Source organism: Physeter macrocephalus, chromosome 10 (genome assembly GCF_002837175.3).
Source record: "Physeter macrocephalus isolate SW-GA chromosome 10, ASM283717v5, whole genome shotgun sequence".
Lineage (NCBI taxonomy): Eukaryota > Metazoa > Chordata > Mammalia > Artiodactyla > Physeteridae > Physeter > Physeter macrocephalus.
In genome coordinates, this window is record NC_041223.1 from 29,002,526 (window position 1) to 29,018,736 (window position 16,211).

A 16,211-nucleotide genomic window follows, 5' to 3' on the forward strand; every position below is an offset into this window, starting at 1 on the left:
ACAAATTCACCTCTCCGAGGACAAAAGAGGGGAAGTAATGACCTTTACTTTCTATAGGATCGTTGTGTGGAATAAATGAGTAAATTCATGTAAAGACCTGCCTCAGGGCCTGGCACTTAGTCAATGTTCCAGCAGTGAATAGTTTATAGTGTGAATCCAATAAAATGATACAGATGCCTTTTGACCATTTTAACGGGCCATGAACACATAAGCTGATGTTACTTTAACATATTATTATCCATTTCTCACAACGTACTGGACGGCTGTGAAATATTTGGGAACTCTCTTCATTCGGAGTTTAGAGACTGAAATACTCTCGGAGAATGTCAGGTCACCTCCCACTTTCAGTGATTGGCAGATGAGATCACTGGGGCTGGAAGTGAGGAGGAGACTAAGTCAGGAGTCGGGAGAGTGGGGGATAACCTCCCTGAGCAACGCCAAGGGGAAGGGCAGGCATGTCCTTTCCTATGGCTGGAACAAGGGCCCTTTTGATGCTGGAAAATTTCATAGATGGGAAATTTTTACCTTGTAGCTCATACCTAGATTCCTACGATCCCTCTACAGGGGAAGTGTACTGCCGAGTGCCAAACAGTGGAAAAGAGGAGGTGAGTATATTCACTCAGAGAAGCCTGAAATCTACTTTGCCTGTTGGTGATTTATGGTGACTTAATTTTCTAGGAGCAAAGGGGATTGAGAAAAGGTGTAGGATTGTTAAACATTAGCAGAAGGAAGATTTTTAGTTCTAGGAAGGTTTATTTTGTAATTGGGTATATATGATACACGGCACCAATCTCAGGTTACCATATGCAGACACAGATAATAATCCAGGTAGCCTAACACAAAGCCACAACTCACAGATATTCCTTGATGGGTGCCTAGTAAAAAGCATTATTTGTAAGAATGATCAGTATTACTAAGTGATCCTTCTTCTCAACCAAGTGTTGCCTAAATTTGCCATTATATTCATGGATTTCCAAAAAACGCATTACTTCACAAAAATTGACAAAATCTTAAAACCCAGGGATTTATTTTATATTATCCTGTAATAATTCTTCATGTCTTCAAAATATCTAGTAAAGTAAAACCAGTCATTTGAATGATGAAATGCAGAATCAAATTCCTGCATATTTTTGAAGTTAAATTTAACACTACTTTTTCTTACTCAAAGTACTTAATGGCGCACACATTAAAACTTTTTTTCAGTGATGTAGAATTAATATTATTGAGGAGTTTTGTAAAATATTTGCGATATATTTGATTATTGCACTGAGAGTATAAATATATTTGGGGTGATAAATGTGGCTGAGGAATGTATACTCATCTAAATGGATTTATGCTCAAATTAAATGGATTTTAATTTATTTTTTTAAGGCACAAAGAACTAGATTATTTAAAAGATAATTGTAGCATTCATATGTAAATGAGTATTATATGCAAGGTTTTTTTAAAAAAAGAACTAAGCTATTCTTTCTCTACTGTTAATAATATTCTAAATCTGTCTTGCATTTAAAAAAAACCTTTAGACTTTTGGATTAAAGTTTGCAAATATTGGCTAATTTGTTGGTTAAACTGTAACCTGCAATTTTGTTTGCTTCAAATGACCTGGGATAGACGTGGGAAATCCAGCTTTTCCAGCCCTCATTGTCTCAGAGTCCTTTCCAAAGTAAAGTTAAAATGGACAAGTATGCCAAATTCAGGGGAAATATTTTCTGCAGCTAATGGCTCAGCCCTTGCAGAAGAGAGAATGAGGGATGGATACACCTGCTCGCAGAGGAATAGATATTTTGGATTTCCCAGCAATCCAGCTTGCAAACATTCCATCTGACACCGTAAATCCCAGGTTTTTCTGGCTTGAAAAATATGGTTACCATGCAAGCCACGTGCCCAATTTCCCCAAAAGTCACTCACAGAAAGTGCTGCCAGTCTGTCAACAGGGCTCCCATTCATTCAGCGTTTGCTTTGTGCTGTGCATTCACTAAGCCATTGAACACAAATTGTCCCAAATCCGAGTCATAACCTATAAATAAGACTCTATCATCATCCTTGTTTTACAGATCACAGCATGCTTAGATTAGTGGTCACACACACACTCGCAGTAGCATTTGCACTGTAGCACTGGGGTCCGACTGCCTGGCTTCAGAGATCAGCTGCACCGCTTAATACCTACGTTCCTGACCTACAGCTGAACCTCCCTGCGCCTCAGTCTCCTCATCTATAAAATGGGGATAATAATAATACCTACTTCAGAGTGCTGTTCTGAAGATTAAACAGACTGACATATGTAGAGCCCTTTGCACCTGGCATATAGTAAATGCTTTATAAGTATTATCTTTTGCTAATATTATTGTATGTAGTACATTATATGTATTCTACATTAAATGGATGTAGGACATGTGACATAGGACAACTTAGAAAATATGACTGGACTTGAGTTTTCTGCTTTTCTAAAAGATCAGAGTTTTGCATTGACAACTGTAGGAAGATTAGAGTTGACACTGACTACTGTAGGTAGGAACCCTCCTCTTGTTGGCTGGCAGCAGGGCATCAACCACCAACTTTCCAGACATTTGTAATTAAGACAAGAATCCTTTTCTACCTATTTTAGCTCAGCTGAAAGCGACTTTATTCACATAAAGAAAACGAGAAGACATGTAGATCCGATCTGGGGTGGTAGGGCAGCTGAATTGTCAGATCATGTCATACAAGAAAGATGCCAGAAGCTTGTGGAAAAAGAGTCTGAGACTGAGCCTGGGTCCAGTGGTGGAAGAAAGCTGTGAGTGATTATAAATGTCATGCATGTGAGAGAGGAGAAGGGAGAGACACAGGCTCTGGATTTGCCATCTCTGGAAAAGGCATTGCTTAGACGTTTGCCTAAGAGAGGAGAAAGACAGCAGAAGCCCTGATAATGCATTCTGCCTCCATGAACTGGCTTTGCTGATACCTTCCTATACATGGTTTCCTTTTGGATTTAGCTCTAAAACCAGGTCCCCAAGCTATCTGTTCAACCACAGATGCCCTCTTCTCCAACAGAGGACCTTTCCATTGGGCGGAGCCAGGCAGGGGACTGTGACTGTGGTTATGCCATAGCAGGCCAGCTGTGGTCTTGGGAGCCACAGAGATCTGGGTTTGCATCCTGATTCTGCCACTTATTAGCTGTGTGACCTCTGGCAAATTACTTGAGCTCTCTGTGTTTCAGTTTCCTTATCTGTAAAACGGGCTTAGCAATACTCATGTTACAGAATTTTAAAAGGGATTTAATGAAATAATTTGTGTAAAGCATTTAGCACATTCCGTTATATATAAAAATTAGTCAATAAGTAACTAATATGATTAGTCATTCCAAGTGAAAATGACAGTCTGGGATGTGATTTCAAAGAAACTTTTAGACCTTATCAAGTATGTCAAAACTGCATTAAGAGTTTAGAGATTCCATACATCTTAATTAAGTTTCCACTCTCATATGAAATTCAGAAATTTTCTATATTTTGAAATTATTGAAAACGTATACCTGCTACTCATATAGATTCTATTATCGCCACATTCTGGATACCTTGGTCAAAATGGAGCATTTTTTCTTTTTTTTGTGGTGCCCCGGCTTTGCTGGTCATATAAACACCACTTTGTGGGCGACTCAGTACTGGGAGTGTCGAATACTTGAAATTAGGCAGAAAAAACGTTAGGCATGTACAGACCTGTGGATGCTGGATTCATCCAGCCCTCGGGATCAGCAGTCTAAGGCGACCCTCTTCCGTTTGCTCCTCCGAGATCGAAGCCGCGGTGGAGGCCGCCAGAGCAGCTTTTCCGGGCTGGTCCTCCCGGAGCCCCCAGGAGCGCTCGCAGGTGCTGCAGCGGCTGGCGGATTTGCTGGAACAGTCCCTGGAGGAGCTGGCCCAGGCTGAATCCAGGGACCAAGGTGAGAGGCATCTGTGCCGGCCTCTTCCCTCTTTCCCACGCTCGCTCTCTCTAGCGGAGCCGGGGTTTAGCGCCGCTGTCCCTTCTTTATGGGAAGTGCACGCACTATCTTCCTGGCGGTTCACACGCTCCTTCCAGGTTGTCAGTTGATCTCTTGCCTCTTAACCGTGTGGATGGAACTCAGGACACTTTCTTCATGTTACCCCCATCCCCTTAGCCCACCCACGTGCTTCTCACGGCAGTGGTAGAGGATGGAAAGCCAAACCAGCCAAGGCCTCTGAAGGCTGAGGCTTGCAGCTGGCCCACTTCTGCTTCATTCTGATGGCCAAAGCAAGTCAAGGCCCAACGCAAGTTCAAGAGGCACGGAAATAAATACACTGTATATTTGGTGGAAGGAACTGCAAAGATGTATGGCAGAGGGCATGGATATTGGGAGAGAGGAAGAACGCGGGCTGAGAGTGCAACACTCCACTAGTTCTAAGTAGAGAGTTTCAAAGCAAATTTGTTTTTTTTGTTTCTTTTCTTTTCACTACGTGATTCATTTATTATTTTAAAATTTTTAATTAATTAATTAATTAATTATTTTTGGCTGCACTGGGTCTTCCTTGCTGCGTGCCGGCTTTCTCTAGTTGCGGCGAGGGGGAGCTACTCTTCGCTCTTCGTTGCGGCGCACGGGCTTCTCATTGCGGTGGCTTTATTTGTTGCGGAGCACGGGCTCTAGGCGCAGGCTTCAGTAGTTGTGGCATGATATTTTTTTTTTAATTGAAGTATAGTTGATTTACAATGTGTTAGTTTCATGTGTACAGCACAGTGATTCAGATATATATATAGATATATACATATACATATACATGTGACAGCTCTTCAAATTATATATGTATATATGTATGTATATATACATATATATGTTCTTTTTCAGATTCTTATTCCTTATAGGTTATTACAAGATATTGAATATAGTTCCTATACTCTACAGTAAGTCCTTGTTGGTTATTTATTTGATATATAGTAGTGTGTATATGTTAATCCCAACCTCCTAATTTATCCCTCCCCCTCCTTTCCCCTTTGGTAAACATAAATTTGTTTGCTAAAAGCAAAGATAACTTGAAGAGCAGTCACACAGTGTTTTAGAAAGATTTCCGATACATTGGTCACTGTTCCACTCCCAACACAATTTCCCAGTTTTTTTAACTGCTTCCCAGAAGTCAGGGTAATGGAGTAAATGTCTGTAAATCTTTGTAATGATATCTGTTAGGAAAGGCCAAGATCTTTTTAATTTATATGTGTGCTGTAAAGCAGCCTAAAGTTAAGAAGCAGCCTGACTCTAAACCCTTAAGAAGAAAATGCTTCCTGACACTGCAGAGTCTCCCTGTATCACTAAAGATAACTAAGGAACACTCCAGGTAAGCATGTGTCTAGGATGTGCATGGGACACATGATGGGTGAGCAAGGGCCACACAGCATCCTGTGCCAGGTTACCATCAGTGGTTCTGCCATGTGTCCATCTTAGTGACTCCACTGTGTGTTGAGGGGACAGTTAATATCATCATGTGCTTTTTTGGCGATGTTCAAATACAGCTGTCTTAACACCCATTATTACAGCCCCTCTGTAGCATGTCCAAAGCTTGGTGATTTTGAATTGAAAGAGCTGGTGTGGGTGAAGTGATAGCATCTGGAGAATTCCTGATGATAGCTATGAAATTGTTCAGTCCACAAAACAAAGATTATTTGACTCAACTCTAACCCCCTCTACTTCATCTTATAACCTCACATCTAATTGTTTCATAGTTTTTTGTTTTGTTTTGTTTTTGCGGTACGCGGGCCTCTCACTGTTGTGGCCTCTCCCGTTGCGGAGCGCAGGCTCCGGACGCGCAGGCTCAGCGGCCATGGCTCACGGGCCCAGCCGCTCCGCGGCATGTGGGATCTTCCCGGACCGGGGCACGAACCCGTCGTGTCTCCTGCATCGGCAGGCGGACTCTCAACCACTGCGCCACCAGGGAAGCCCCGTTTCATAGTTTTATCAAACTATGGTCAACGCTCTCTGTAACCAAGGAATGCCCATCCCCGGCTGGGAGAAACAGAGGCTACTTCAGTGTGAGCTAGGATACGTGTGTGGTATTGCCTCCTCCCAGTATGAGCTGAAGAACACTGACAGTACCTTCTGTTGTTGACTTCTTACAGGGAAAACCCTAACCCTGGCGAGAACCATGGATATTCCCCGGTCTGTACAGAACTTCCGGTTCTTCGCTTCCTCCATCCTGCACCACACGTCTGAGTGCACACAGATGGACCACCTGGGCTGTCTCCACTACACGGTGCGGACCCCCGTGGGCATCGGTAGGTGCTGCAATGAAAGCCTGGACCACAGTTGCACGTAGAAATGCTCAGTCAGCCCTGTAGAATTGACCTAAAGGAACAGACTTAAAAAAAAGGAAAGTAGAAATTTCTTCTACTTTATCTGAAATTTAATTGGCCTTAAACATCCAATTCTAGTTTATTTTCTTTGTGTCAAATTCCCTAGCTATTCCTGGAACATTGTTCTGGAGGAATCACAGAAAAAAAGAATGATACTGATTGTAAATTCACAATCCAGGGCTTTTTGTCCCTTGTTATTAAAAAAAAAATTATTTCCAGTGAGCGTTGTGGTTAAGATCATAGAGTTTAGGTTATGTGTGGGGTAAGTGATTTAACTTTTGTGTGCTTCAGTATCCTGATCTGGAAACTGGGAGGATGGTTTAATTTTATCTTTATATATCTTTGTGTGAATTATGTAAATCAGTAAGTGTAGAGCACTTAGAACAGTGCCAGGTACATGGTAAATAAGCCTTGACTGGATTATCTACTTCCCTCTTTCATTTCTCTGCTTCTTGCCCTTTAGAGGACATATAAATATCTGCAATAACTAAACATGTCCACTAGATGGCACTGTTTCCTCTGAGAAAAAAACAACCACCGTCCATATTTTACTAGTTATAGTTTATGATAGAATAAAAGAAGATAAGTTAAAGGGGAAGAAAATGGAACATTTTACCTGAGCCCTTCGGAAATGGTATTTTCAAGGCATTATAAAAGCTCAAACTTCCTCCTAAGAAGTATGCTAGTACATTATGCTGCAAAAATATTGTTATCCCCTAAAGAGCAGATTTTTCAGTAGGAAATTTAATACTGTAAACTATGTTCACTTTCATAGCTCAGGCTTGAGGGCAGAGTATAAAATAAGGTGAATCCATTTACTTATTCATAATGTAGGTTTTATTTTTACACGTTTTATGGTCAGAAGCCTAGGTGGTTTCAGAATGTTACATGGAGACCCATTGTAGATGTTGGTTCTGTTACTTACCCAGCAAACCTATCTGGTCAGGATACAGGTGAGAACCTAGAAAGATTTTTTTTTTAATTAAAAAATACTCTGGGTTAGCTAAAATGGACTTCACAGTCTCAGAACCTATTGCTCTTATTTTACAAATAATTCTGAACAGCTTGAGATTTTATGTCTCAATCCACAAGAGATTAGAAACAGAGAACGAGAAACTTAGAAGAAATAGTAGCTGGCCTGTTTGATAATGAGGAGGGAGAAGTTTAAATAGTGCAGAGATCAGTCGACAAATCTCAAAACTGATCACATTCTGAGAATGTTTAGGGACAGGTGACAGTCTTTTAGCCCCAGAACTTATATTGCTGTTGTTCATAAATATAATTGTAAGTCATCAAGAAAAGAGTAAACTGTACTGATTATAGTTTTAAAAGGTACAGCTGCTTGTAATACAGTTTAGAATTAGTTCCCTGAAGTTGGCTACAAAAGTTTGGGATTTTGGAAGAGTAAGCTGAAGTTTGGTGTAGCATGAAGGAGTTTTCATTCATAAAGCCTGTCTGGCCCATCTGCTTTGAGGGTCGTGTCATTGCTGGCAATGCTTCTGTTATCCTCTGTTAGCTGGCCTGATCAGTCCCTGGAATCTGCCCCTCTACTTGCTGACCTGGAAGATGGCTCCAGCGATCGCTGCTGGCAACACTGTGATAGCCAAGCCCAGCGAGCTGACTTCTGTGACCGCGTGGATGCTGTGCAAACTCCTGGAGAAAGCAGGTAATTGGGAGATGGGGTTTAAGGGGGAGGGCACGCGGTTGGCTTTGGAGATGTACGTTTTGTAGGCTTCGGCCACCGTAGGGTCACTGACATTTGAAAAGTTATTTTGGATAGAAATCTGCTCAGCACCGAAACAGATCCCAGGGACATCTCTGATTTTTCGTTTCCCTGATCCTCTTCTGAGAAATCCCCTTCATCCACGGGGCTCATGCCCACTGCTTCCTTTATTCATCCCCAGAACGTGCTACTGCAGGACAGCTCCTCCCTGCAGGGGCTCCACGGGCAGTGCCCTGAGCACAGGATAGCAGTACAGCAAACAGCTTAAAGAGCTTGATGAACTCAGATACCAGCCTGGCCCAGAACGTGTCTCCAATAGTCAGTTTAAATACTACGTTTGAAACACAAGTGGATTTTGATGAAAAGAAGAATATTGCTAGGTACCTCTCTGGTTTACACAGCTATAGAATGCCTAAGAGAAACAGCCCATTTTCAGGAGAATTGAATATCCACCCCTCAGTTTTCCCTGCATTTGGAACCACTGCTGAGATGCTGATATACTATGGTTCCTTGTCCTCCTGCTGGTGGTTTAAAACGTGGAGGGTGTGTTCCTGGTGTCGCCTGGAGTGTTCAGCCGACACTGCACCAGGGTTGGAAGGTCGCAGGCAGGAGGCTCTAGCTTGTAACCCACAGGAAGCCCCTCACTGTTAGGCCCTCAGCTCATGGCAGGTGGTGGGGAACAGGCTCTGTCAGTCTCTGCTGTGCTCGTTTCCTTCAAGCCCACAGAGAAGGTGTTGCTGGGCTCCCTTAGATCCATAGAAGGGGTGGTTGGTAAGAGCCCATCTCTCTCCTGGATGCCTTTTCTCTCAAAGCAAAAACACACACATTGGCTTCCAGGAAAGTTGAGCCAGTTCCTACTCCAGGGTTTAGATGACAGGTTAAATTGTGCCCGTTTAGGGAAGAGCTCTGGGCCTCATGACCCTAGTTTAGCTGCCCATTTCCCTCGTGTCCTATGGAGGAATGAGGCCCCCCAGCCTAGGTCTTTGGGATGATGTCGATGGCTGCCCTAGGCCTCTGGAAGGTGCATGATATGAACATCCCTACCTCCCTCCTGTCCCAGAACGTGCCGTCCCTCCCTTACAAAAGAGACCGCATTCTATCCCTTTCTTTGCAAAATTGAATCTCCAGTGTCTGCAGAGGTCCAAGGTGTTTCTTCCCTGCCTCTTGACGGCCCGTGCCCTGGTGTGAGATAGAAGTGGGGCCTCCGCTCTGCTTTGATCCTGTGTTGGATACACAGGGAGCTGGGGACGGTGCCACAGAGCCGTGTTCCAGAGACCACTCACTGCTAAAATCAGCTACATCTTGATCTACGATGATTTCTCTTCTCTAATCACCCTCCTCTTTCATATAACCCAGAACCTGGTCTGCATGAGAGTTTTATGTTTCCATTGATTTACCCAGCATTGCTCTTATTCTTGTGAATGAATAAACCTATTGTACCGAGACAGTCCTTCCCTCCCTCCCATCCTCCCTCCCTCCCTGGGCTGGCTTTGCCAAACTTTCCTCCTCCAACAAACACTGAGGCTATGATGGGCCAGTTGCACCTGACATGAGCCCTCAGTTTCTCCACTGGGATTGGGAGGGGGTGTGAATTACATCACTTAATTCTGCTTTAGAGCACTCTAAGAGAAACTTGCAATAGTGTAAGAAAGGAAAGCTAAAACAACCTGCTAAGGCATTCTGGATATTTCAACAGCTAGCTCCTCTAGTCCGGGGCATTCAAACAGACTTGGTAAATGAACTTCCTTTGAAATAAAATCATCTAATATTTATATAGGTACACCATGAATACCTCCTTGGGAGCCCTAGAATATTTGTTTTTTTCCCCTTGGGGGCACCAAACGTTTGCTCTCATTCCTGAAGTGTCCACTGACGGCAGATTTCTGGCCCTTCCTATTAATTTTGTTTCTGCTCTATTTAAGCTTAAAATTTTCCTTGTCGTGACCCAGGCACATCCTGGCACTGGGGGGACTTCCTTCCCTTTGCTGTCCCTTAGCCACCTACTCTGAGTTTTACTGGATTGTTATTTGCCAATTAAACTGCCTTCTTTCTCTTATAACCAGAATCTTTTAAGGGTAGAAGGCAGATTTATCTAGAAAAATTTCATTACTGTCTGGATCAAATGGCAAAATTATTCTGAGAAGTACCGGCCAGTAGATAGCTCTTAACTTATTAACATCGGAGCTCAAGGAAACGTAAACAATCAATGTATTAATACGACGTACCTCACAGAGCTGTTGGGAGTTCTATAGGGTGTAGCCCACTTACAACAATGAGCAACCTACAGGAAGTACCCAATAAATGTGCACGTTTACTGGTACTCTTTAAATTTTTAATTCTCATTAAAATTATTTTAATAGCATACATATGTAGCATTATATCTTCTTTTTCATTAATTAATTAATTAATTTATTTATTGATAGATCTTTATTGGAGTATAATTGCTTCACAATACTGCATTAGCTTCTGTTGTACACCAAAGGGAATCAGCCATATGCATACGTATGTCCCCATATCTCCTCCCTCTTGAGCCTCCCTCCCACCCTCCCTATCCCACCCCTCCAGTTGGTCGCAAAGCACCGAGCTGATCTCCCTGTGCTATGCGGCTGCTTCCCACTAGCTATCTATTTTACATGCGGTAGTGTATGTATGTCGATTCTACTCTCACTTCGCCCCAGCTTCCCCCTCCCACCCTGTGTCCTCCAGTCCATTCTCTATGTCTACATCTTGATTCCTGCCCTGCAACTAGGTTCATCAGAACCTTTTTTTTTTTTAGATTCCATATATATGCGTTAGCATACAGTATTTGTTTTTCTCTTTCTGACTTACTTCACTCTGTATGACAGACTCTAGGTTCATCCACATATGGTAGTTCTATTTGTAGTTTTTTAAGGAACCTCCATACTGTTCTCCGTAGTGGCTGTATCAATTTACATTCCCACCAACAGTGCAGGAGGGTTCCCTTTTCACCACACCCTTTCTAGCATTTATTGTTTCCAGATTTTTTGGTAATGGCTATCATTAATTTATTTTAAATGTGATGCGTTAAAAAAATTTTTTTTAATGGGTATTCATTCTATATGGCAAAGTAGACCATGGCACAATGGATACAACGAAAGGCAAAACACAGATCCCATGTCTGCCCTTAGCTGGAGTACCTTCTAGTGGTCGATATGTAATGAACAGGAAAATCCATAAAACACATAAATGAATACATGCAGATATAGAGCAGTAGAGTTTCGTGATAGAAAAGACTGGGGAGCCTACTTGGGAGTGTTCTTGGTCAGTCAGTCTTAGAGGGTGACGGTGCATCCATATCATGGGGAGCCGGACCTTCAGCTCAAGATGCACCTTCCTGGGGGAGCCCTCCCTCACTCCCCTGGGCCGAGGCAGTCAGTCTCTTCTCTGGCTTCTTTAGTGCATGAATGTCCCCCCTACTTCACGTTTGCCCACTGAACTGTGAGTCGTGGATGCCAGCTTGGAGCAGGGCTCTCCTCCCTCCTGGGGCCCGACCTGCCTGAGGATGTATTTGTATCTTCAGCCCCTGAGGCCCAGTCAATACTACGGAATGAATTATATAGAATGTTCAACCCTGCATTTTTCTAGGACAAAGCCCTCGGAGAAATCCCGCCCGGGGTGTAGCATAGGCAGAGGTGATGCTGTAGTCTGTGTTTTGCTATCGAACCAGAGACAGCCGTTAACATTCCCTCCCAACCCTATTCACGCCGTTGAACTTTGAAGGAGAATCTCCATGTAACCTGAAGTCCTCGACATACTGAGAAGCATCCCTGAAACCGATACTGCTTCCCATCCAGGTGTTCCACCAGGTGTGGTAAATATAGTGTTTGGAATGGGACCCAGGGTAGGCGAGGCGCTGGTGTCCCACCCGGAGGTGTCCCTCATCTCCTTCACTGGGAGCCAGCCCACGGCTGAGCGGATCACACAGCTGAGTGCTCCCCACTGCAAGAAGCTCTCGCTGGAGCTGGGGGGCAAGAATCCTGCCATCATCTTTGAAGATGCCAACCTGGAAGAGTGTGTTCCGACAACAGTCAGGTCCAGCTTTGCCAACCAGGTATGTCCTCTGGGTTTTTTCTTCCCCTTTGTTTATTTGCTTGTTTTTAACTCAGTAGCCCTGTCAAGCTGGATCTGTTGCATCACAGTGCAAAACTGGGGTGAGTAAGTCAATCCAGGACTATTTCAGTGAAAGGAGAATGGTTACATTGTGTTACTCCATTGACTATCTGTTCAATCATAATGTCACTCAGAAGCCTTGTGGCGTCTCCTGTGCAGCAAACTCCTCTTCTTGAGTTACATGGCTTTTATTGGGTGATGACTTCTTTTTTGCTTCTCCAAGCTTCCCCATTCCTTTATTTATAGTTTTCCCAGTCTTTTCTTGCTGTCCAGGTGTCCTAGCTCCTGGAAACCTTATTATCCCCCCCGCAAAGCATCCCAAATGCATTCACACACTTAGAAACAAATACCTGAACAAGTCTCAAGCAAGTTTCTTAACCTAACGTCATGGAGGAGCCTTGGGCAGCTTTGTTTCTCCTGATTGTTGGATGGGTTGTTGTGAAGATGAAATATCAATGTGATGAAAATATTTATTTATACATATATGTACAATCATACATACACAATACTGACAAGTCCAGAATGTGGTTTGTAAACTATTACATGTTATGTTCAAATGATGATAAGGATGATTTTTCACTCAGAAATCTGTTAGTGCCTCTCCCTGGAACACTCAGTACCTCTATTTGGATGTCCAGTAGCATCTGAAACTTAACCTGTGCAGAGCAGAACTCTTGATTCCCCTCCCTCTCCTTTCCCTGCGGTACCTCTGCTCTCCCCGCCTTGTGTTTGCCTCTCCAGGGAAGAGACTACCATCCACTCTGAGACTCAGGCCCCAAATCTGGGGCTCATCCTTGTTCTTACTTTCTCTTTTCCTTATACCTCACTAATCCACCAACAGGTCCTGTTAGTTCTATCTTTAAAATCTATCCTGAATCCTATCACTTCTCCAGAGCATCTATGCCAGCTTCCTTACACGTTTGGGGTCCCATGCCCCTTTAAGAATTTGTTAACCTCAGTGGACTCCTATCACTTTTCTCATCTCCATTGGTCCTACCTGGTCCAAGCTACCTCCACTTATCTGAATGTCTGAAAAGCTCTCTTAACGCTCCCCTGTTCCCACTCTCATTCTCTCCAATTCTATTCTCCACACAGCTGCCAGAATGATCATTTTAAGATGTAAATCCGATCCCATCATCTTGCTTCTTAAAGCCTTCCATGGTCCTTTCATGATACTGCAGATAAAATGCAAGTTCTCTATGAGTCTATGAGCCTTTGAGACCCTGTGTGATGCTGCCTCGCTCCTCACCCCCTGCCTTCATCTTCTACATCCCTGTGGCCCCTGTCCCTGCCTCCATCCCCCCCCCGCCAGCCCCACTCACCTTCCTGCCTTTCCTCACACACTCCAAGCTCATGCCTGTGGCAGGTCCTTTACATTTACTGCTGAGAATTTTCTTCCTTCAGATCTTCATCCATCCAGCTCCATCATGTCAGTCAAGGGTCAGTTCAAATATCCCCTGTTCATCAGTTCCTTCCAGGACTCCCTTTAATAAAAGGGAGTAAAAGCTGCCCCCCCTATTATTTTCTATTCTCATTCTCTGCTTAGTTTTCTTGTATTGTTTTGGTCACAACCTGAAGTTATATTGTTCATTGAGCTTTACTTGTGCTGTTGCCTGTCTTCCCTATAAGACAGTGCATTCCACATGGTGAAACTTCATCTTGTTTACCACCGTCTCCCATTGTCCAGGCCAGTGCCTGATACGTGACAGGCGCCCAGAAGTGCAGGGTGATCTATCCGTGAAGGAGTGGGCCCTCCTGTTTTGTCATTGTCCTCATGTGTCATTCTTGGCAGGGTGAAATTTGCCTCTGCACCAGCAGGATCTTTGTCCAGAAGAGCATCTATAGTGAATTTTTAAAGAGGTTTGTAGAGGCTACCAGAATGTGGAAAGTTGGCATTCCCTCTGACCCGTCAGCCGACATGGGAGCTCTGATCAGTAAAGCTCATCTGGAGAAAGTAAGTAAATCCCTGTGTGTAAGTTACAGAAAGAGTTCTTATTTTGAGAGGAGCTCAACGTGAGGCGTAACACCGTCTGTGCTTTGGAATACTGTTAATTACTACCCTATTTTTTAATAATTATGATGTGTGGGAAATTGTCTCTGGATACAGTCTGAAAATGTTAGAGAGGAATACACAAATGTAGTCCAGGTTAAAGCAGCATCTACATGAAATAAATGAACTTGAGGAGTCAGTACAGAGATGCCACCAGTAGAGTGAAGAAGGCAAATTGCAGAGCATAAAGGTCAGGTGATGAGAATGATGTGGGCTGAGAGTGTCAGGGATTTCCACCGGTAAATGTTCCCAGTCAGTCCCCAGGCAGTGAGGTTCTGCCTCTGGCTTACAGCAAACGGGAGTCCAGATGTGCGAATCCAATGCAAATGATGCGGTCCTTAGTTGGTGGGGTGACTTGTGGGAGCCCCCGTGGGAGAAGCCATTGATGTTCTCTGGGTGGCTTATGGAATTTTGGTCTTCAAGGTCATTTTAATTCATTACCTGATGGGACTCCCAAAATAAGTCATAGAATTTCAGAGCTAAAAAGACCTCATTTTCAGCTGTAGTAACTCAGGCCAACCAAGGGTAATGGTAATACACCCCTGTCAGTTAACCAGTGAGGGACAGAACCTTTACTTAAGTGTGATGAACTCTCTGACACTGCACAGATTTGGTAGACTTACTACATTTTAACTTTTACCTTCACTATAGTGTGGAGCACAGATGCACATAGGTGGGAAGGCGTAGTCTCAGTCTTGCCGGTCTCTTCTTATTTGTTTTCTCAGGAAAATGGGAAGCAGGGGGAGGAGGGGAGATGGTGTTGAAGGTTTCAAGAAGGAGGAAAAGGTGTGAGATAGTCTTGCAGGAGATCAGGAGAGAGAATGGGCTTTGAAGTGACCGTGTTGTCGCCGGGGCAGCTCCAAGGGCTCACCTGGAGCTATGATCATTTATGATCACATTAAATAAATATGTGGTCATTTATTTAAAGTGAGACCAGCCAGCATGACTGTGTTTTCCTCCAGTCAAATTCACCTACAAGTTTGCAGGCACATGGGCAGCTGTCCCCAGAGTGCCTGTGGCGGACCCACATTTGTGGATGTTCCCACCCTCGTGGAGTGAGGCATCACCAGGTGCAAGAGGCTCCCCTGTCCTCCCTTATCTGACTGTTCTAGACACAGGGATCCATGCTACCTGCCCACACATGCAAATAAGTGGTGAAAAATAACCTCCTGCATCTTCCCGAATGCTTTCTGTGGCACAGAATTAACTTTCCAGAAGCATCTTCCAGTAGACTCAGGCCATGGTGTCATCTAAGGTCCCCTTTGCAATTCACCATTCACCTGAGACTCAAAGTTCTCTTTATCAACTCAGCAGAGAAACTGTTCTTCCATCGTAGGCACTGTTATAATAACTATTTAAGTTCCCTAATGAGGGGAGGTGTATCAGTGAAACAAATCAAAGTATTTGACTTTCCTGTAGCAGTTGAAAGATTTGTAGCCCCCTGTCTTTTGTGTGTGAGAGAAACTGATGCCATTCATTGACTCCTATTGGTAGTTAGGGCTTTTCTCTGTTGTACTCTGAGTATTTGTCCCTTTTTCCCCACATAGTGAACTTGGGTCAAATACAGGCTCACCAAGTTTCAATGTATTGTAACGCCCGTGGGCTTTAATACAATATTTGTGATGCTCAGTGTACCCCTGCTGGCCCAAAGGGGCCCTCTCTTTAGCTGCGCCCCCAGTGCCCTCCTGAGCCCACCGCAGGCCCTCCCCGAAGCGTTTCTGCTCTCTGACAGCAAGCAGCCTCAGGCCATGTAAGTTGTTCTCTCCACACAGGCAACAGGACCTCCGTCTGCTGAGCCCTGGTTCCTTTCAGTGGAGAATGGTAATCAAGGTCCTATGGGGGCCCCTTAGATGATACCCCATGATAACGAGACAGCCAAGAGGATGTGACTTAAAGCCTTAAAGCCTGGCTGTGCCGAGCTCATACGCTGCCCTTTTTTTTTTTTTTTTTTTTTGGTGGTATGCGGGCCTCCCTCTGCTG

The 16,211-nt window shown here is 43.8% G+C and overlaps 1 protein-coding gene across 3 annotated transcripts in view; it reads left to right on the forward strand.

Moving 5' to 3' along the window:
• The first annotated feature begins 439 nt into the window (after positions 1 to 439).
• ALDH8A1 (aldehyde dehydrogenase 8 family member A1) overlaps positions 440 to 16,211 on the forward strand; it is a 21,138-nt gene continuing 5,366 nt past the window's right edge. The window contains exons 1-6 of one of the 3 annotated variants that reach the window (XM_007105985.3): positions 440 to 605; positions 3,766 to 3,913; positions 6,094 to 6,249; positions 7,844 to 7,993; positions 11,866 to 12,122; positions 13,974 to 14,135. In XM_007105985.3, the coding sequence (XP_007106047.1) occupies positions 456 to 605; positions 3,766 to 3,913; positions 6,094 to 6,249; positions 7,844 to 7,993; positions 11,866 to 12,122; positions 13,974 to 14,135 (1,023 nt within the window). In that variant the 5' untranslated portion in view covers positions 440 to 455. The remainder of the gene's footprint in view (positions 606 to 3,765; positions 3,914 to 6,093; positions 6,250 to 7,843; positions 7,994 to 11,865; positions 12,123 to 13,973; positions 14,136 to 16,211) is intronic. The other 2 variants (XM_007105987.3, XM_007105986.3) reach the window with 2 other exon arrangements.